This window comes from Bubalus bubalis, chromosome 18 (assembly GCF_019923935.1).
Source record: "Bubalus bubalis isolate 160015118507 breed Murrah chromosome 18, NDDB_SH_1, whole genome shotgun sequence".
In the NCBI taxonomy this organism is placed as follows: Eukaryota; Metazoa; Chordata; class Mammalia; order Artiodactyla; family Bovidae; genus Bubalus; species Bubalus bubalis.
In genome coordinates, this window is record NC_059174.1 from 61463562 (window position 1) to 61484591 (window position 21030).

Here is a 21030-nt window from a genome sequence, read left to right on the forward strand (position 1 = left end):
ATGCATTTACCAGGAGAGAGGACTCAGAAAACGCACCAAAAAGGGTAGATAAAGTTCCAGTTGCCCAATCCTCCTTTCCCTTTGGTCTGAGCCCATTTCTTGTGTAGCTTTCCAGAACTTTCCATGGCATATTTTATATCATATTAATATGCACTATGCATCATATAATAATTAGCATATACTGACATGGAGTCATTGTCCTAAGTATTTTCTGTGCCTTGAGTCATATAATCTATATATAGATATGATTTAAGTGAGTAATGTGTTCATGTGTTTAGAATTTAAAATTTATACACATACAGAAAGAAGTTTCAGTCCCACATCTCAGTTTTCTGTTGCTGTTGGTTTGTGTTGTTTCTGCTTTGGGTTTGTTTTTTGTTTTTGTTTTGTTTTGTTTTGCTACACAGCAGGAGGCATGTGGGATCTTAGTTGCCCACCTAGGGATGGAACCTGAGCCCCCTGCAGAGGAAGTGTGGGGTCATAACCACTGGACCATCAGGGAAGTCCCTACTTGTTTTGTGGGGGTTTTTGCCCGCTCTTGGGGAGGTCACCACTTTCCTGAGTCTCTTGTGGCCTGCTGCAGTGTTTATACAAACACGCACAATAAAATAGAAACACATCTTCTTATTTTTATATTTTCTAACGCAGAAGGTTCAATCCTTGTAACAGGGTTCCGCATCTTGCCTTTTTCACTCAAGACTGTTGTCCTGGGAAATCTTCCATTTAGGTACCTAGAGCTTCCTAATTCTTGTTTTTTTTTTTTAAGATATACATCTTGTCGCATTATCTGGAGGTGCCAGAGCTTATTTATCCAGGCCCTTATAAACAGAGACTTGATTTATTTCCATCTGATAAGTACATTTAGCAGGGGAGTTTTACAAACCAAATAAGATTTCCTTCCTTCCTTCCCCACCCCCCAGCCCCTCCATCAAAGGCAGCCTACGTCTTCCAAACAGAAGACTTCAGTCTATTTTGCTGAAGAGATTACGATGAAAATCACCATCTGTTAATCCAATCTGCATCTCGAGGAGAAAAAATCATCTCATGGGGGTGAAACCTCCTCTCAGAAAGGTGGGGGGAGGTTTCCTGGGGGTCTTCAGCAATGGTGAGAGATGCTATCCGGGTTCTGATTTGCAAATGAAAGGCGTTGCTTCTGCATGTGGGAAGCAAAGGAGGGGCTTAAGGGCAGGACACAGAAGGAGTAAATGGCAGAGCTCAGGGGACGGCTGGAGAAGGTAAATTGGCCGAAAGCCAAGAATACACAGTGGAGAGCATGCTCTTAAGTCACGTGCACCCAGCCACCCAGGCCAAGAAGCTGCCTGGCCACCGGCCCCCCGGTCACTCCCTCCACTCAGCACTCAGCACCTCATAACTTCATACTTGAAGCTGCGCTCTTAATTTCCAATGCCCTTGCTTCTTTCCTGCCCAATTCAAAGCCCCAGAAGGAAGCATTCAGCTAAGAGAGGGAGAAGAAGGCAGGTCTTGGTCCCTTTAGTCTTCCTAATAAGTCGGACAATAGTGGGACTTCCTGGTGGTCCAGTGATTAAGCCTCTGCCTCCCAATGCAAGGGGCATGGGTTCAATCCCTGGTGGGGGAACTAGATCCTAACCAAAAAAAAAAAAAAAAGTCAGACAATAGCTCCCACCTGTGTGTTTACAAGAGGTTTGAAAGTGAAAGTGAAGTTGCTCAGTCATGTCCGACTCTTTGTGACCCCATGGACTATAGCCTACCAGGCTTCTCCGTCCATGGGATTCTCCAGGCAAGAATACTGGAGTGGGTTACCATTTCCTTCTCAAGGGATCAAACCTGGGTCTCCCACATTGGAGGCAGACGCTTTAACCTCTGAGCCACAAGAGGTTTACTGCTGCTGCTAAGCCACTTCAGTCATGTCCGACTCTGTGCGACCCCATAGACAGCAGCCTACCAGGCTCCCCCGTCCCTGGGATTCTCCAGGCAAGAACGCTGGAGTGGGATGCCATTTCCTTCTCCAATGCATGAAAGTGAAAAGGGAAAGTGAAGTTGCCCAGTCGTGTCTGACTCTTAGCGACCCCATGGACTGCAGCCCACCAGGCTCCTCCGTCTATGGAATTTTCCAGGCAAGAGTACTGGAGTGGGTTGCCATTGCCTTCTCTGACAAGAGGTTTAACTAACCCCAATAGAGGGTCCTGTGCTGGGAAGTTCCCATGGCACCAAACCTGGTCTGTTGTATTTATACATGCTGAAGCCTGGAGAGGAAATTCTAGAAGCAGTAGCTTTCCACAGCCACCCTGACCCCAAAGACCAGAAAAATTCCTTCACAGAGCAGGAGCCCTGGAGAGCCACAGATGTCTAACAGCTTTAGGAACCCTGACTTCCTGTTTATTCAATTTTTTTTAATTGCATTTTGTCAGATATTCTTTTAGTGCATATGGGATAGTCACATGGTTTTTTTTCTACTTGGCTCTGTTCATGGGATAAATCTCATTAATGGTTTCTGAATATTAGCCATACTTCCATCTCTAGAATAAACCCCACTTAGTCACAAAGTTTTGTTTTGTTTTGTTTTAATACTGCTTGGATCTGTATCTAGCACAGGCTGAAAGTGAAAGTGTGCAAGGGTTAGTGGCTCAGTTGTGTCCAACTCTCTTGCAACCCCATGGACTATGGCCCACCAGGCTCCTCTGTCCATGGGATTCTCCAGGCAAGAATACTGGAGTGGGTTGCCATTTCCTCCTGCAGGGGATGTTCCTGACTCAGGGATCGAACCCCGGTCTCCTGCATTGCAGGCAGAGTCTTTACTGTCTGAGCCACCAGGGGAGCCCAGTACAGGCTTCCACACTCCAAAAAACTGAGAGTTTCAGATTTCTGAGTTTAAGAAACGAACACACTTCAGTCCATTATGATGACCCTGCTGTGTGCTTGATATGTGGCCAGTGGAACTACAGAACTGAATTTTACATTTTATTTATGTATTTTTATATAATTTTTTTCTATTTCTTTCTTTTTTTTTTTTTCTTGACTGAGCCATTAGGCATGCGGGGATCTTAGTTTCCTGACCAGGAATCGACCCTGCACCCCACGCCCCCACATCCACACCCACCACACTGGAGGTGCAGAGTCTTAACCACTGACTGCCTGGGAAGTCCCATCTTCTTTCTTTGAACTTGTGTGGTAAAACACACATAACACAAATTTACCTAAAATTTTCCATTTTTGAGCATACAGTCCGGTGGCCTTCATTCAGTGGTGGTACAACCATCACCACTCTACACGTCCCAGAACTTTTTTTTCTATCATCCCAAACTAAAACTTTGGGCCCCTTAAATATTAACTCCCATTCCCCCTGCCCCCAGCCTTGGGTAAATACTATTCTACTTTCTGTCTCTAAGGATTTGGCTACTTTAAGTAGTGGAATCCTATAGTATTTGTTACTTGGTGTCTAGCTTATTTTACTAAATGTAATGTCTTCAAGGTTCATCCATGCTGTAGAATTTCATTCCTTTGGGGAAATGTATTACCCAGCAACCTGTGACTAATACAGAGATGTATAGAAGTTGAAGGATTTGAAAGAGAATATAGGGGACTTTCCTGGTGGTCCAGCAGTTAAGACTCTGTGCTTCCACTGCAGGGGGCATGGGTTAAGATGACTGAATTAAGGGGGCTGCAAAAAAAAAATTTTTTTTTTCAAAGTGATAGGTTAGTTTCCATGGGGCTGCCATAACAAAGTGCCACAGGCTGTATGGCTTAGACAGACATTCATATTCTCACAATTCTGGAAGTTAGAAATCCTAGATCAAGTTGGAGGTTGGTTTCTTCTGCATTCTCTCTTCCTGGCTTGTTGACAACCATCTTTCTTTCGTGTCTTCACGTGGTCACGGCGTGAACATTCTTATCACCACTGAACAGTACATTTCCCCAAAAGGCAAGCTTAAAAGGTGTTTTCTGTTATGCATATTTGACCACAATTGAAAACAACGATTATTTCTGAAAAAGCCAGTCAGTGAAAGGTTCTGTGAGCAGGAGAGGCCGAGTATTAGCTGCAGAGTATCCCTTGTTAAGATTGATAGTAAGTTGATGGGAAGAAGAATGTATTTAAGGGTCAAAAAGACAAGTAGAAATTTTTTGAATCAAAAACTAAAAACAGAACTACCATATGATCCAGCAGTTCCGCTCCTGGGTCTATATCCAGAAGCAACACAAGCATTAATCTGAAAAGAGACATGCACCCCAGTGTTCACGGCATCATTACTGCGACTATCAAGATACGGGAGCAATCTAAGTGCCCATCGACAGATGAATGAAGACAGATCACACACACACATCCAGTGGAGTACTGCTGCTGCTGCTGCTAAGTCACTTCAGTCGTGTCCGATTCTGCGCGACCCCATAGACGGCAGCCCACCAGACTCCACCGTCCCTGGGATTCTCCAGGCAAGAACACTGGAGTGGGTTGCCATTTCCTTCTCCAAGTGGAGTACTAGTCAGCCATGAAAAGAAAGGAAATTCTGCCATTTGCAACAACATGCTAAGTGAAATAAGTCAGACAGAGAAAGACAAATACTGTATTTTATCACTTACATGTGGAATCTAAAAAAATACAAGAAAATAGTTAATATAACAACAGTAAAAAAGAAACAGACTCGCAGATGTAGAGAACAAACCAGTGGTTACCAGTGGGCAGAGGTAAGAGGGGAGGGGAAGTACAGGGGTAGGGGATTAAGAGGTACAAAGCATTATGTATATAATAAGCTATAAGGATATATAATACAACACAGAGAATATAGCCAGTGTTCTAGACTAACTGTAAACAGAGTATAAGCTTTAAGAAGTGTGACTCACCATACTGTACACCTGTAAACTTATATAATATTATACATCAGATCTACTACAATTTAAAAGACAAGAAATGCAAAAATAAAAGGACAAGAAGGATTAGCGTGAGATAGAAAGAACTTCACTATTATTCAAGAACAGTTCTGGAAATATTGTCACATTCTGGTTTCAGTTTAGGGAAGTTGAGGAACTGACCTGCCAACGACTTCTGTTCTCTCTCTAAATACAGAAGGTAGGTCATAGACTGAGAATGCAGGCTGAGGGCAGAGATCAAAGAGCTTAAAAATAGTGTGCTTGTCACCATGACAATGAGAAAGAGCCAACCAGAGGATTGCAACAGGGCTGTAGGTAACACTGTAGGAGCGCGGTACTGAGTTTGGTCGCCACGTCTTTGTGGCTTCCTTGGTGGCTCAGATGGTAAAGAATCATCTGCAATACAGGAGTCCTGGCTTCGATTCCTGGGTCAGGAAGATCCCCTGGAGAAAGGAACAGCTACCCACTCCAGTACTCTTGCCTGGAGAATTCCATGGACAGAGGAGCCTGGCAGGCTGCAGTCCATGAGGTCACAGAGTCGGACATGACTAATACTTTCACTTTTTCACTTTCACCATATCTTTATGCCTTGTAATATGACTTTCTCCAGTGATGTTCAATTGCTTAGGGATAAACACATGCGAGGGAGAAACCCTGATAGATGGGCTTTTTCTTTTCTTTTTTTTTAATTTTTATTTTATATTGGCTTATGCTCAGATGCTCAGTTGTGTCCAATTGTTTGCGACTCCATGGACTGTAGCCCACTAGTCTCCTCTTTCCATGGGATTTTCCAGGCAAGAATACTACAGTGCGCTGCCCTTTCCTCCTCCAGGGGAACTTCCCTACCCAGTAATCGAACCTGGGTCTCCTGCATGGCAGGCAGATTCTTTACCAACTGAGCCAGCAGGAAACCCAATTTTATACTGGAGTACAGTTGATTTACAATGTTGTGTGGGTTTCTGGAGTACAGCAGAGTGATTTAGTTATACATATACATGTAGGCTGCAGTCCATGGGGTCGCTAAGAGTCAGGCATGACTGAGCAACTTCACTTTCACTTTTCACTTTCATGCATTGGAGGAGGAAATGGCAACCCACTCCAGCGTTCTTGCCTGGTGAATCCCAGGGATGGCGGAGCCTGGTGGGCTGCCGTCTATGGGGTCGCATAGAGTCGGATACGACTGAAGCAACTTAGCAGCAGCAGCATACATGTATTGGAGAAGGAAATAGCAAAGCACTCCAGTATTCTTGCCTGGGAAATCCCATGGACAGAGGAGCCTGGTGGGCTGCAGTCCACGGGGTCACAGAGAGTCAGGCATGACTGAACAACTAACACTTTCATACATTATCTTTTTTTTTTTTTCAGATTCTCTTCCCATATAGGTTATTATAGAGGATTGAGTAGAGTTCCCTGTGCTCTATGGTAGGACCTCGTGGTTTATCTATTTTATATATAGTAGCATGTTTATGTTAATCCCAAACTCCCAATTTATCCCTCCACCCTCAACCTTTCCCCTTTGGTAGCCATAAATTCATTTTCAAAGTCTGTGAGTCTCTTTCTGTTTCATAAATAAGCTCATTTGTGTCCTTTTTGAGATTCACACGATCGTTGTCTTTGTCCCACTTAACTTCGCTTTTTATGTTCATCTCTAGGTCCATCCATGTTGCTGCCCGTGTGCACGCTGAGTTGCTTCAGTCGTGTCCAACTGTTTGTGACTCCATGGACTGTAGCCCACCAGGCTCCTCTGTCCATGGGATTCTCCAGGCAAGAATACTGGAGTGGGTTGCCATGCCCTCCTCCAAGGGATCTTCCCGACCCAGGGATCAAACTCACGTCTCCTGCATTAGCACATGGATTCTTTGCCATTAGCATCTCCTGGGAAGCGCCCTGTCGCTTCATGCCTTCTCTCTATGGCCGAGTAACATCCCATTGTATATATGGACCACATCTGCCTCATCCATTCATCTGCCAGTCAGACATTTAGTTGGTTTCCATGTCTTGTCCTTTGTGAACAGTGCTGCTGTGAACGTAGGGGTGCACACCCCTTTTCAAAGTATGGCTTTCTCTGGATGTGTGCCCAGGAGTAGGATTGCTGGATCATATGGCAGCTCTGTCTTTAGTTTTTAAGGCACTCCACACTGTTCTCCATACTGGCTGCACCAATTTACATTCCCACCTACAGGGTAGGAGGGCTCTCTTTTCTCCTTATGCTTTCCAGCATTTGTTATTTGTAGACTTTTTTGACGATGGCCATTCTGACCAGTGTGAGGTGATTCCTCATTGTAGTTTTTTTTCCCAAGTGTAGGCATTTTTTTTTTTAAATAATCACATTTAGTGTCTAACACTCTCCACTTTAAGAAGCTATCTGAGCCTAAACTCTATTTGTTCATTTATTTTATTTTAAAATTTTGGCTGCACTGGGTCTTAATCTTGATACGTGGGTTTTCACTAGTTGTGGTGCATGGGCGGGTGGGGAGGGGATTTCTCTTATCGAACCCATGTCCCCTGCTTTGGATGGGAGATTCTTAACCACTGGACCACCAGGAAAGTCCCCTCATTGCAGTTTTGATTTGCATTTCTTTAACAATTAGCAATGGAGAAGGCAATGGCACCCCACTCCGGTACTCTTGCCTGGAAAATCCCATGGATGGAGGAGCCTGGTGGGCTACAGTTCATGGGGTCGCTGAGAGTCGGACACGACTGAGCGACTTCACTTTCACTTTTCACTCTTATGCATTGGAGAAGGAAATGGCAACCCATTCCAGTGTTCTTGCCTTGAGAATCCCAGGGACAGGGGAGCCTGGTGGGCTGCCCTCTATGGGGTCGCACAGAGTCGGACACGACTGAAGCGACTTAGCAGCAACAATTAGCAATGTTTAGCATCTTTTCCTGTATTTTTTGGCCATCTGTATGTCTTCTTTGGAGAAATGTCTATTTAGATATTCTGTAGGTAGGCTTTTCTTTTTCTTTTTCAAGACTGGGGTAATAAAAAGACAGAATGGCAAAGGAGTGTTAAATATCCTAGTGTGAAAAGAGGGTCATTGAAATGATAGACTGTGGAAGCATATCTGAAGAAGAAAGCAAGGAAAGAGCATGCCGATGGACTGGGGGCTCCTATCAAGTTAAGGCAAGATCACAAGTGGCTATTGCTAAGGAAGCAGGATGGAAGAAGAAATCGTTGATGTCTGAGAGGCATGGAGAACCCAGTGGAGAGGTGGATGCTATGGTGTGGAGGGTAATGTTCACATAGGTCTTCTAAGTCAGTGCCTCCCAAACATTGTCACATTGTGGGGCAAACAGAAACATGACAATATTCTCTGCAGCTCATGGAGATGAACAAGAGGAGCCTGGCAAGAGCCAGGGCCAACCAGACCACTCTGAGGGTGGGGGGATCCATGCAACCTGTTCATGGCGTATTTATCTAGAAGGATGCTCTTTAGAGAATTTCAGGAAACTATGTGGGAAATGAGCGCAAGGGACCGGGAAGTCCATAGACACCAAAAAGGGGATAGTTACGGCCAGAGAACGGACTAGGGGGAGATATCCATCTCAGTAAAGGGAAGAAAGAATACAGACGCTCCCACACTTATGATGGCTTGACTAACTTGTTCAGTTTTATGATGGTGCAAAAGCGATTCACACGCAGTAGACACTGTACTTCAAATTTTGATCTTTTCCCAAGCTAGAGATATGCTCTATCTCTAGATACTATCTCTAGATACTGCTCCAGAATCACCAAATTTTCCACCAACTTCTGCTTTCAGTACCCTATAGACTCTGTCCTGGCCAATCGCAATGCTGATAAGACCTCAAAAGCAGGAGAGAGCAGATAACGTACTACATATGTCTTACTAAAATACACATGCCAGAGCATGGGAGATAAAATCCCATAAAAACTGGTAAGTTTGTCACTCAGGAACTTTCCTGAGAATCCAATAGTCTGAGGACAGTGGGAATATCCCTTCCAAGTAAAGGAGTTATTACTCCTTGAACCCTTTCTGATGGTTTAGTTGCTCAGTCATGTCCAACCAACTCTTTGTGATCCCATGGACTGCAGCCCACCAAGCTCCTCTGTCCCTGGGATTGTCCTGGCAAGAATACTGGAGTGGGTTGCCATTTCCTTCTTCAGGGGATCTTCCCAACCCTGGGATCGAACTGGCATCTCTTTTATTGACAGGCGGGTTCTTTACCACTAGCACATCTGGGAAGCCCTGGTTAGCTCTGAATGGGGGCTGGTTGCCCAAGGAACCAATTGTGTGATTGGCGGTTGAAACTCTCAGCCTCACTCCCTGACCTCCAGACAGGCCCGGGAGATGGAGCTTGTACACTGATGGCCAATGATTTCACCAACCATGCTTCCATAATGGAGCTTCCATAAATACCCTGAATAGCGGGATTCAGAGGGCTTCCAGGCGGGTAAATGCATCACAGTGCTGGGCGATGACATGCCCAGAGAGGGCCTGGGAGCCCTGCATCCCTTCCCCATATCCTCCCCTGCATATCTCCTGTTTGGCTGTTCCCAAGTTGCATCCTTTACAATAAATCAGTAATACCCTGGTGGCTCAGATGGTAAAGAATCTGCCTGCAATGCAGGAGACCCAGGTTCAAAAGATCTCGGGGTTGGGAAGATCCCCTGGAGAACGGCATGGCAACCCACTCCAATACTCTTGCCTGGAGAATTCCAAGGACAGAAGAGCCTGGTGGCTACAGTTCATGGGGTCACAAAGAGTCAGACATGACTGAGTCTGACTTACACTTTCAATACTAAGTGCCTCCTTGAGTTCCACAAGCCATTCTAGCAAATGATAGAAGCCAAGTCCTGGGAACACCCCAATTTCTAGCCAGTCGGTCAGAAGCAGGGGAGGCCTGGGACTTGTGGCTGGAGTTTGAAATGGGGGCGGTCTTGTAGGACTGAGCCTATTACTTGTGGTGTCTGACGATAGTTGCAAGAGGTTACTGTGCCCAGATTCACAGAAGGCAATGGCAACTCACTCCAGTACTCTTGCCTGGACAATCCCATGGACGGAGGAGCCTGGAAGGCTGCAGTCCATTGGGTCGCTAAGAATCGGACACGACCGAGCCACTTCACTTTCACTTTTCACTTTCATGCATTGGAGAAGGAAATGGCAACTCACTCCAATATTCTTGCCTGGAGACACCCAGGGACGGGGGAGCCTGGTGGGCTGCCGTCTATGGGGTCGCACAGAGTCAGACACGACCGAAGCAACTTAGCAGCAGCAGCAGTGTGTCCAGATTCAGACACTCATCAGACACTCAGTTGCTGTCTGAAATTAGAGATTTAGTGGCTGATGTGGAAAACAAACACACAGGCACTTGTCAGAGGTGTCAGGAGCAAAAACCAGCTCATAATCTGTCCCCAAGGGTTTCCCTGGTGGCTCAGTGGTAAAGAATCTGTGTGCCAATGCAGGAGACACGGGTTCCATCCCTGATTCGGGAAGATGCCACATGCTGCAGAGCAAGTAGGCCCGTGTGCCACAACTGTTGAGCTGGTGCTCTAAAGCCCAGGAGCTGAAACTACTGAGCCCACGACCCTCCCTACAACCAGAGAAAAGCCTGAGCAGCAACGAAGACCCAACACAGCCTAAATAAAGTTTGTTTGTTTTTTAAATCTGTACGCAGGTCTACTCTCCCCCAAAACCCTCCATTACAGACAGTGCTAGTAAGACTTAAGTAGACCAGATGGCCACCCTGCGGCTCTCGGTTGGTTTCTTCCCCTGCTAGTCTCCCCAATGCCTGCTTAATGTTCACCAGTGCCTGCTGATGAACAAAGCGGCCGTGGTGGGCTACGCATGGATCTGCCTCATCACAGCTACAGAGCTTTGTCACCGACGGAGGCCCACCTTGCTGTTGTCAGCAAGCAGTGCTATGGTTCTCTAGGGAGATCAGCCAAACACCTGGTCACCCAAGGAGAACCTTGGACCTCTTCCATCGTGGACTGGGTGCTGACCTTTTCCTGCCTGGAATAATGAACTCTGGGTTCTGTTTGCTTTCCTAGCCAACAGCAGCATCTGTGTACAAACTGAATGGCCCCATTCACCGTCAGGCACACAAGTCTGCTTCTGATCAAAGGGCCAGGTTTGTTAGGAAGTTAGGGGGTGGGTCCACGTACCCCAGCAGCAGAAAGCAGCGGCTCTCACTAACAGAGGAACGGCCTGCTGGAGGCTGGGTTTCAGTGCCCGGTGGCAGACGGCATCTCTGGGGTGTGGGTGTTGTCCTGGCAGGATGTGGGTAAACACTCTGAACCAGTGGCACATACCTTTTACCAGCTTACACAAGACCCAGGAGCCCTCCGAGGTCACGTCTCAGGATCACACCTGATGACTCCCTCTTTAAATGTTTGCTTCCTGTTCCTGCTACCCTGCACTCTGCTGTTTTGAGGTTTCAGTGCCTTAAACGGGAGTACAGTGCTGCCGGAGAGCACACCGGCAGTAAACTGTGAGCGGTGACGGCCTCTTTACTATTTGGCGGCGCATCTCAGGAGTTCCCTGGTGGCTCAGACGGTAAAAGAATCCGCCTGCAATGCAGAGACCCGGGTTCGATCCCTGGGTGGGGAAGATCCCCTGGAGTAGGAAATGGCAACCCACTCCAGTATTCTTGCCTGGAGAATCCCCACGGACAGAGGAGCCTGGCGGGCTACAGTCCATGGGGTAGCAGAGTTGGACACGACTGAGCGACTGACTTCATAGCTTCAGGAGTGCCACTTTGGGGTCAGGCAAAGATCTGGGCAAGAAGGGAGTAAGAGATGCTTCTTTACCGGGGGTCAAGGAGGTGCGTCCCTGGAGATCCTCCAACGAACACCTTGTCCTGGCTTCCTAGACATCCCCACGCGGGGCTCCTAGAGACCTTTCCCCTATGCAGGGCACATAAAGACAGACAAGGTCTGCCGCCTTTGCAGGACACAAAAGGGGGCGTACAGGCTCCACAGGCCTTCAGCCCCCACCTCTACCCTCCCCAACTGCAGAGCGCACAGCGTTCAGGTGCCCCCCCCCCACCCCTCCCACCTCCGTAGAGCACGCAGCCCCGGGCTCCGAGCTCCAGCATCCTCTCGGACCCCTCCCTTCGCGACGCGCTCGGCTCCCACCCTGGGGCTTGGCCTCAAAGCCTCCTTCCTCAGTCGTCGGCCTGGAAGACACCCGGCGGCGGCGGCGCGGGCAGCGCCCGGGGTAGCGCGGCGTCGCGGAGCAGCCGCAGTCCCGCCGGGCCCCGCCCAGCGGCAGCCGCGAGCCAGGCCGCGCCGGGGACCAGTGCAGAGCGCGGTGAGTGAGCCGGGCCAGCAGGGAGGGACCCGGGCGTCCCGGTTCCGCTCCGCCTCAGCCGCCCCAGGCCGAGCATCCCGACCTTCAGCTCCTGCTTGCTTCTGGGCTCTGTCCATTCGTTTCAGGGCCCCGGAGCGGACCCTAAAAAAGGACCCCGCGGCCCCTCCCTACTCTGGGCCCCGGGCTGAGCAGTCCTTTGGCCCCCTCCCTCCCTGCAGCAATCAGGAATCTGGCATCCCCAGCCCCCAGCCTCGCCCTCGTTAAGCTTCTGAGCCCCTCCCTTTTTCCAGGAGCCAGGAATGCAGGCCAAAAATATCTCTCGCTTCCAGACCCAAGAGGCCCGGCTTGCAACCCCATCTGCTCCGAAAACCCGGGAGTCTGAGCCGTAATTGTTCCTAGGAGCCAAGAATCTGGGCCCACAGCCTGGGACTCCATGTCCCCGTCTCCCACCACCCTGATCCCAGAAATCTTGCTACCAACAACCCCCACCGACACATGGGACTTTGGGGTCCGGCCCATCCGTCCCTTCCACCGCGAACCGCATTATAGATAGAGGATTAGGAGGGCCCACTTTACTCCTCCCCAAAATTCCTTAAACACTGCAATCCAACCACTGTTCTTTTGGGGACCCAGGAACCCCCTAAAGTCTAGAGATCGGCACATTTCCCATTTCAGGGACCCTGGAGACAGAGACCCTAGCAAGCAGACCCCGGTAAAGAGAGACCCACTCTCCCCAGCCGCTTTGCGACCCAGATGTCCAAGATTTCATCCATCCTGGCAGAGGAGGGAGACGAGGAGGGAGGGGGCTGGAAGGGGAGAGGGAGAACAGACCGAGGTGAAACTGGGGTGAGGACCCGAGCTGGGGGGTGGGGGGGCAGCTTCGTCCTAAACAAAGGCCAAACAGACGGGTTGCCATGGCAACGGCCTTCCCGGGCCGGCTCTGGAGAGTTCTCCATCCAGCGCTGGGGCGAGGAGGGCAGCCCTCCTGAGCCCAGACCCCGCCAGCTGTTGTGTCTTCCTGTTTTGTCACCACGGAAACAGTGACCTCAGCCCTCCACCCCACCGCTGGCGGGGCGGGACCACTGCGGCGTTATTCGCCGGAGGGGGTGCGGCCTTGCCTCTGGCCCCGCCCTCGGGGCGGGACTGGGATAGCCCTGGCCAGGGAGTCCCTTATCCGGCTCGAGCCCGGAGTTCCGGCCCCGCCCACCCTCACTCCCGGGCCGGCTAACCCCACCCAGACCGCAGACCCTTCTAATCTGCAGCTGTCGCCTCTGCTTCAGCCGCAGCGGTCGCTGGCCCGTAAGGTGAGGCTCCGGGAACCCCCAAGGGTGGGCGCAGCGTCCAGGACTCTGGGTGCGGAGGGATTCCAGTTGTCTCAGTCCCGAGAAAGGTGGTCTGGCTCAGGACTCGGGTCCTGGAGAGGAGACGGCTGGGGGACTGAACTCACACAGGTCGTACATCTGAAAAAGGAGGTGGGGTGGGGCCTGGACTCCTGGATCTGATGGAGGAAGGGCTGGGGGCCTGGACCTCTGGGTCTGGGGGAGAAGGGGCTGGGGGCCTGGACCCCTAGGTCTGAGGGAGGACGGGCTGCGGGTCTAGACCCCTGGATCTGAGGGAGGAGGGGCTGGAGTCCTGAACTCATACAGGTCTTACATCTTTAAAAGGAGGTGGAGTGGGGCCTGGACTCCTGGATCTGATAGGGCAGGGGGCTGGGGAGCTGGGAGGCTGGACTCCTGGGTTTGATGGGAGGGGGACCTGGATTCCTGAGTTTGAAGGAAGAAGGGCTGGGGACCTGGACCCCCGGGTCTGAGGAGGAGGGGCTGGGGACCTGGAACCCTGGGTCTGAGGGAGTAGGGGCTGGGGGCCTGGAACCCTGGGTCTGAGGGAGGAGGGGCTGTGCTCCTGGAGGGGGTCGGAGTTGGGAGTCCCGGGTTTGACAAGGAGAGTGGCTGGGGTCCAGAATTACGGACCTCCTCTCCATCCAGGGTGCAGAATCCGAACTTTGGACGCAAAGGGCCAGAGAGTGCGCTTCAGTACCCATGCTGCCAAAATGAAGATGGAGCTGGGTCCCAGGGCGTTGAGAGGCCAGGCTGGGGTTTCAGGGCGCGATTCTGAGTTTTGGAGTGATGGGGTGTGGTGTTCGGCGCGGAGGTGGGGACAGGACTGGGGCGTGGCCGGGGACGTCCTGAGCTGGGTTCGGAAGCCAACTGGGTGTTTCCTCTCCCTGCTTGGGTCTCCTGCGGCTCATTCCTGAGCTCTGACCTCAGGCCACGGCTGGGGGCTCGGAGAATGGGGACGGACCCCACCCCTCCAGGTGGTCCGCGCGCTAACTCACCTTCCCGGGGAGCCTCACCGAGGCCCCGCCCTCTGCCTCCTGGGCGCGCCCCACTTCCTCCTAACGGGTCAGGGGGACGGGAGGTGGCAGACTCCTGCGGGGCACCTCCCTGGTGGCCCAGGAGGCCCAGCTCCGGCCGGGGAAGACCAGCTCTCCGGGAGGTGGCAGGAGGTGTGGCCACTGTCTCCGAATTGGATTCCAGTACGGTGCAGTTTCCCGCCCCCATCCCTACCCCGAGATGCGAGGCGTGCACAAGGCGAACCCAGGGGTTCAGGTACCCAGCCCCTCCTCCTGGGGCTCCGGGCTCCCGGCCCTCCTTTTAGGGACCCAGAACTCACATTTAGAAGGACCCAGGCATTCGACCTAGCAGCTTCTCCTCCCGGGACCTGCAGTCCGGGCTCCACACTCCTCCCCCGCACCCAGCATCCCTCCTTCCCTTCACCCTTCCCCTCCCCCGCCAGAATCCCAGGAGCAGGGCGCGGGTCGCGGCGCCGCCTCCCGGTCCTCGCCACATTCCGAATGGCTGGGCCGACTTGCAGCCCTTATAAGGACGGAGACGCGGCGCTGCCCGGGCGGCCCGCCCCGGCAGCCACCGCCCAGGGCCCCCCCTCCGCCGGCGGCCTCCCCTAGCCCTCCCCTCCCCCGGCTCTCGGGCCGGGGCAGGGTTAAGATCGCAGCCCGCCCTCGCCGCCCCGCGGGGCGTGCACTTTTCCCCACTTCCCTCCATTCCCGCCCGCGCAAGGTTTTTTTTGGGGGGGTGGGGGGGGGGTGGGAGGAAGGAAGGGGCGGAGCTTCCCTCGAGGTCACCGTCCGGGGTTCCCGGGCCAAGTCCCTGCCCTGGCTGGGAGGCGCGCCCGGGGTCCACCACACCGCCTCGTCGCGTGCTCTGGGCCAGCCCGGGCGGCGGGCGGCGGGGGCAGGGTCTGAGCTGGACGCTGACGTCTTCTCCCTCCTCCCCGCGATCAGCCCTTTTCCAGGTGTCTGACCCAGTCCGCCTCCAGGGCCGGATCTCTTTCTGGTGGGGGTTCTCCGCCAAGACCGCTGGTGAGTGGGGCTGGGGGGCACAGACTTTTGGGTCCGAGCCGGGGAGGGCTTCTGGGGTCTGGACTCCTGGATCTGAAGGAGGAGGGGCTGGGGAATTTGGCCGCCTAGATCCTGAGACCTGAGGAAGAAGTATGTTTAGGAACTGGTCTCCTGTGTCCCCAGGAAACTATTGTGAGGGACAGCTGGGGTGTGACCCTGTCCTCCTACAATGGAAGGAGGAAGTTTTATTGCCCGGGAGTTAAGAGAGGCCTTTTGAGCTTTCAGGGGGTGCTTCCCTGGAGGCTCAGTGGCAAAGAATCTGCCTGCAATGCAGGAGACTAAATTAGAGACCGAGGTTCTATCCCTTAATCACGAAGATCCCTTGGAGGAGGGCACGGCAACCCACTCCAGTATTCTTGCCTGGAGAATCCCATGGACAGAGGAGCCTGGCGGGCTACAGTCCATGGGGTCGCAAAGAGTCAGACATGACTGAAGTGGCTGAGCAGAAGTAGCCAAGAGATTAACTATTTTAGGGCCTGAGTGAGGATCTGGACACCTGGTCAGGAGATTGAGGCCGGGCCTTCATTCCTGAATCTTTGGGACAAGGACGCTGTCTTTCTGAATGAGAGAGACCCAGAAATTTCAGTGGCCTGGGTCAGGGGAGGGAGCTGAGGTTCCCAGAAATTGGGGACTAGCTGGCTTGGTTCCTGAAGGGGCCTGGACCTCATGTTGGGGAAAGGGGAGAGGCAGGAGGAAACTTGACTTTCTTTGGGTTGAACTTCCCCAGGCTTTGCAGGTGGGTGCAAGTTCCCCAGGCTTCCCAGGTGGCGCTAGTGGTTAAGAACCCATCTGCCAGCTCAGGAGACTCCAGTTGGATCCCTGGGTTGGAAAGATCCCCTGGAGAAGGGCATGGCAACCCACTCCAGTGTTCTTGCCTGGAGAGTCCCGTGGACAGAGGAGCCTGGCGGGCTACAGTCCATAGGGTCACAAAGAGTTGGACACAACCGAAATGACTTAGCACACAGGCACCCCAGACCTAAATTCCTGTGGCCACAAGAGGGGTGCTGCTGAGGCTGGTAATACTCAGTTCCAACTGGGGACAGACTACCCTTCAGTAAGAGGCAACAGGCTGGAAGATTGGGAGCTCTGATCAGATGTGGGTCCCTGAGAGGGTTCCCGAGTGATGGCTAGACTCTTGAATGTGTCTAGAGGCTGGAAATGTTTGTTAGATCAAAGAAAGTCCTGGCTGCAGATCCTTGGGTACCCAAAGGGAGGATGTTGCAACCATGGGGTTTTTAAGAGATCACAGAAGACAGGGTCTCTTCTTCTGATGGGGGGTGGTGGGAAGGGCACAAGACCAGGACACTTTAGAGCAAAATCTTTTTATTTTTGGCTGGAACCCAAGGCATGTAGGATCTTAGTTCCCCAACCAGGGATTGCCCCCTGCACTGAAAGTGCGGAAAGTCTTAACCATGGATCCACTAGGGAGGTCCCTAGAGTAGAATCTTGAGTGGGTGGGTTGCTGAGTCCCAGGGGGAAGGAGAGTAGCTTTGTGTGTCTGGAATGGAGGGGGAAAAAAGAGACATGATTTTACAAGAGTTGGCTTTCGGGGCAAAGAAAGAATGGTCCTGGGGAAAAGAGAGACAGGGTACCTACCCTCCTGAGCTCTGACATGAGGCTGGAGGTGGGGAGGGGCTAACACCTGGACCACCGGCATCCCGGTAGGCCTGGGACTGGCCGGGTTTGAAAACTCAAAGGCCTAAATCCTGAGTACCCCTCCAGCTAGAGTCCAGACTACACCGTCCACAACAGCCCCTCCAGGGAGGCAAGTGCCCCAGGGTAGGGGGGACCCTGGATCCTCCAGTTTGGAATGTTCTTAGGATCTTCTCTCCCCTCCCCCCAGCCATGCCGGTGACGGTAACCCGCACCACCGTGACGACCACAATGTCGTCATCCTCCGGCCTGGGCTCCCCGACCATCGTGGGGTCCCCTCGGCTGCTGACCCAGCCGCTGGGCCTCCTCCGCCTGCTGCAGCTGGTCTCCACCTGCGTGGCCTTCTCGCTGGTGGCCAGCGTGGGCGCTTGGACGGGGCCCATGGGCAACTGGTCCATGTTTACCTGGTGCTTCTGCTTCTCCGTGACGCTCATCATCCTCATTGTGGAGCTGTGTGGGCTCCAGGTGCGCTTCCCGCTGTCCTGGCGCAACTTCCCCATCACATATGCCTGCTACGCCGCCCTTTTCTGCCTCTCCTCCTCCATCATCTACCCCACCACCTACGTGCAGTTCTTGTCTCACGGGCGCTCCCGGGACCACGCCATCGCCGCCACTGCTTTCTCCTGCATTGCCTGCGTCGCCTACGCCACCGAGGTGGCCTGGACCCGGGCCCGACCCGGCGAGATCACCGGCTACATGGCCACCGTGCCCGGACTGCTCAAGGTGCTGGAGACCTTCGTGGCCTGCATCATCTTCGCCTTCATTAGCGACCCGGGGCTGTACCAGCACCAGTCGGCCCTGGAGTGGTGCGTGGCCGTGTATTCCATCTGCTTCATCCTGGCGGCCGTGGCCATCCTGCTGAACCTCGGCGACTGCACCAACGTCCTGCCCATCGCCTTCCCCACTTTTTTGTCGGGCCTGGCCCTGATCTCCGTCCTCTTCTACGCCACGGCCCTGGTCCTCTGGCCACTCTACCAGTTCGACCAGAAGCATGGCGGTGAGCCGCGGCGGCAGATGGATCCCGGTTGCAGCAGAAGGCACGTCCACTACGTGTGTTCCTGGGACCGCCGGCTGGCTGTGGCCATCCTGACAGGCATCAACCTGCTGGCTTACCTGGCCGACCTGGTATACTCAGCCCGCCTGGTTTTTGTCAGGGTCTGAGCCTCGTCCCCGGGGTGGGGCTCTCCCTAATCCCCACTTCTCCCTAGAGGCCCTTCGCAGAGCTCTGGGCCCCCCTGGTGTGCTCTTCCCAGCCTGCTCCCACCTACTTTTCTCACGTCCTTCCCAACCTTTCCTCCCTTGTCTGTGTCCCTCACGCCGCCTCCTGCATTGCCTCCCTTCCTGTTCTGTTTGATTGCCACATCCTGTTTTACTTCTGCCTGCTCTCTTCTCCGACCTTCTCTGCTTTGAGGCTCTCTTCTCTTTTTATCCTGTGTGTTTCCGCCTCTGCCTCCTTTCCTGACCCCTTGGGAGCTCTGAGCCTTCTTCCTTCTCAGCCCACCAACCCCCCATCCCACCTCCAAAGGTGCTGAGCTCCACATCACACACCCCCTTTTGCAGCTGTTCATACCCTGGGCCTCTGGAGGGGCCTCCTTGCCAAAGCATGCCTGCCCGCCCTGGCTGTGCCTTAGTTGATGTATGTGTGTTATGTGTATGTGTGTGTTTGGGGGGGTGGGGGTGGGTAGTTAGGAATCGAGCCCCCTTTCTCCCAGTGGGGTTGGGGGTGTTTGTACAGTGTTCCTCCCCTTTAAGTTAAAAAAAAACAAAAACAAAAAAACTCTGGCGGTCAATAATTTCCAGTGGGCTGGAGGTTTAAAGCATAGACCCTGGGTCCCTAGGCCCCGCCTGGTGCTCAGCCTCACCTGAGATTGGCTCCAGAATTTTTGCCAGGCTTATTAAAAACCCACTGCCTAGAGGCCATGTTAAAGGAAACAAGGGATGGACGTATTCCATCCCAAAGACTCTTTGCAGAGTCTTTGCGGCAAAGAACCACAGGGTCTTGAAGACAACTGTCTCAAGTATTTGTGAGGGACAGGGATATGGCCCTCCAGCTTCAATGTTAAAAAGTAGCATCTCCTGCCTTTGCTGGGAAGAAAAGAAAATGGCCACTGCCAGCCTTCAAGGTGATGTTAGCCTGGGTTTGTTTTTTTTTCCTGGTCACTAGGGCAACAATCACTGGCTGGCCCTGTTCTTAAAAGGGAAGTTTCTTTAAAATTTTTTTTCCTGGAGTGTGGGGTGGGGGGATGGGAATTGCTACTATGCCATAGTCAAAGGAATTGCATTGCTTCAGTGTGTGTGGTGCACACACAGGTGTGTTTCTGTGTGCTTGTTGCTTCCTGCTGCAGTTTCCTGCTTCTCTGGGACTCACGTGTATAACATGATCTATATAAATGTACAAATATATTTTTTATTTTTTTTTAATTCCCTGGAGCTTCTGATTCCCATCGGCCCCTGCTGTCAGTCAGTCACAGGAGAGAAGCCTTGTCCCTTCTCCCACATCCATAATGTTCATTCTTTTTTTTTTAAACCTCAATATAAAGATAAAAGAAAGACTTGTGCCTGCTTTATTCATGGGGAGGGCTCCAGGAGAGAGGGCAAGGCCCAGATTTCTGGGTCTGGTAGGAGAAAGAGGCTGGGATCAAAACAACCTTGGCCTCATCAGAAATGAGTCCGGATCTTCTAGATTTCTCCCTCAAATGAAGGGAGCTAACTAGGATAGACATGAACAAGATTTCTCCCTCTTTAGGACTTAGCTGATGGTTCAGTGGTTGGGAATCCACCTGCCAATGCAGGGGAAACAGGTTCTATCCCTGGTCCGGGAAGATTCCACATGCCACGGAGCAACTAAGTCCCTCTGCCATGACTACTGAGCCCGTGCTCTGCAGGGAGAGAAGCCCCTGCAATGAGAAGCCCACGCACTGCAGCAAAGGGTAGCCCCTGCTCCCCACAAATAGAGAAACTGAGTGCAGCAACAAAGACCCAGCACAGCCAAAAATAATTTGTAAAAAAGAACAAAGATCCCTCTTCGGAGTCCCACAAGCATCTGAGAAATACCATGTCTCATTCTGAGTGCGGCAGAACCCAGGCACCACTTCTTACCATCTCCCCTTTCAGTCATCAAACACTGTATTCTCCCTAAATCCGACAGAGGATGAGATGGTTGGATGGCATCACTGACTCAAAGAACAGAGTTTGAGCCAACTCCTAGAAATGGTGGACAGAAGCCTGGCATGCTGCAGTTCATGGGGTCGCAAAGAGTCGGACATGACTAAGCAACTGAACAACAACAAAATCCTGTTTATATCTGTCTCATTCTCCAAGTTCCTTTAGTTTTGCTTCACCCAAGCTGTTGTTCCAGCCTCCTCCTTGGACTACTTTACCTGCAGCCCACCTTGACCCAGGAGGGTGCCTTGCTTTCAACATCCAGATCTGGTCCTGTTCTCTTCTGTTCAAATCCTTCCATATCCCGCTCCACATTGCCCAAAGGTAACACCAAACCCCCTCCATCAAGGCCTTCAGGATCTGACCCTGCCTGAATTCCCACTCTCAGCTCCATTTTACCCTCAGTGCTAAGCTCCCTGACACACATGGTCAACAGAACACTTCCAAGATGAAATGAATTACTCCTGCCACGAATCTCTGTCCCACAGAAGGTCATCTTGTCAGGTTTCTCCAAGACGATCACAAATACATAAGTAGCATGATTTGGGAGTAAATTCAAGGATCGTGCAACCCATTTTCTCCACCTACAGCCGCAAAAGCAATTGGGAAGAGATACTGCAAAAAGAGGAAGGGCCCTGCTGGAGGCGGGGGAGGGCTATCTAGAGCAGGCTTACG

General features: G+C 52.0%; 1 protein-coding gene and 1 long non-coding RNA gene across 5 annotated transcripts; one reads left to right on the top strand and one right to left on the bottom strand.

Annotated features, from left to right (window-relative positions):
* Window positions 1–769: 769 nt before the first annotated feature.
* On the bottom strand, window positions 770–11896 carry LOC102398188. The gene is made up of 3 exons (XR_006640278.1): window positions 11621–11896; window positions 10976–11380; window positions 770–1153 (listed from the first exon to the last, which is right to left on the bottom strand). It is a non-coding gene; the product is annotated as an uncharacterized LOC102398188 (long non-coding RNA).
* MYADM (myeloid associated differentiation marker) lies at window positions 11348–19745 on the top strand. Of its 4 annotated transcripts, none has more exons than XM_044930898.2 (3): window positions 11348–11366; window positions 15424–15501; window positions 17384–19745. In XM_044930898.2, exon 3 carries the CDS (start codon window positions 17386–17388, stop codon window positions 18352–18354), a length of 969 nt encoding a protein of 322 aa, XP_044786833.1. In that variant the 5' UTR covers window positions 11348–11366; window positions 15424–15501; window positions 17384–17385; the 3' UTR covers window positions 18355–19745. The 4 variants fall into 4 exon arrangements, with proteins under 4 accessions (XP_044786833.1, XP_025125399.1, XP_006063925.1 ...); XM_025269614.3 differs by lacking the exon at window positions 11348–11366 and adding an exon at window positions 12049–12122; XM_006063863.4 differs by lacking the exon at window positions 11348–11366 and adding an exon at window positions 13294–13426.
* Window positions 19746–21030: the final 1285 nt, after the last annotated feature.

Bases quoted from the DNA above. Each gene is read 5' to 3' on its own strand.
- MYADM (XM_044930898.2), top strand. From the start codon at position 17,386: ATGCCGGTGACGGTAACCCGCACCACCGTGACGACCACAATGTCGTCA.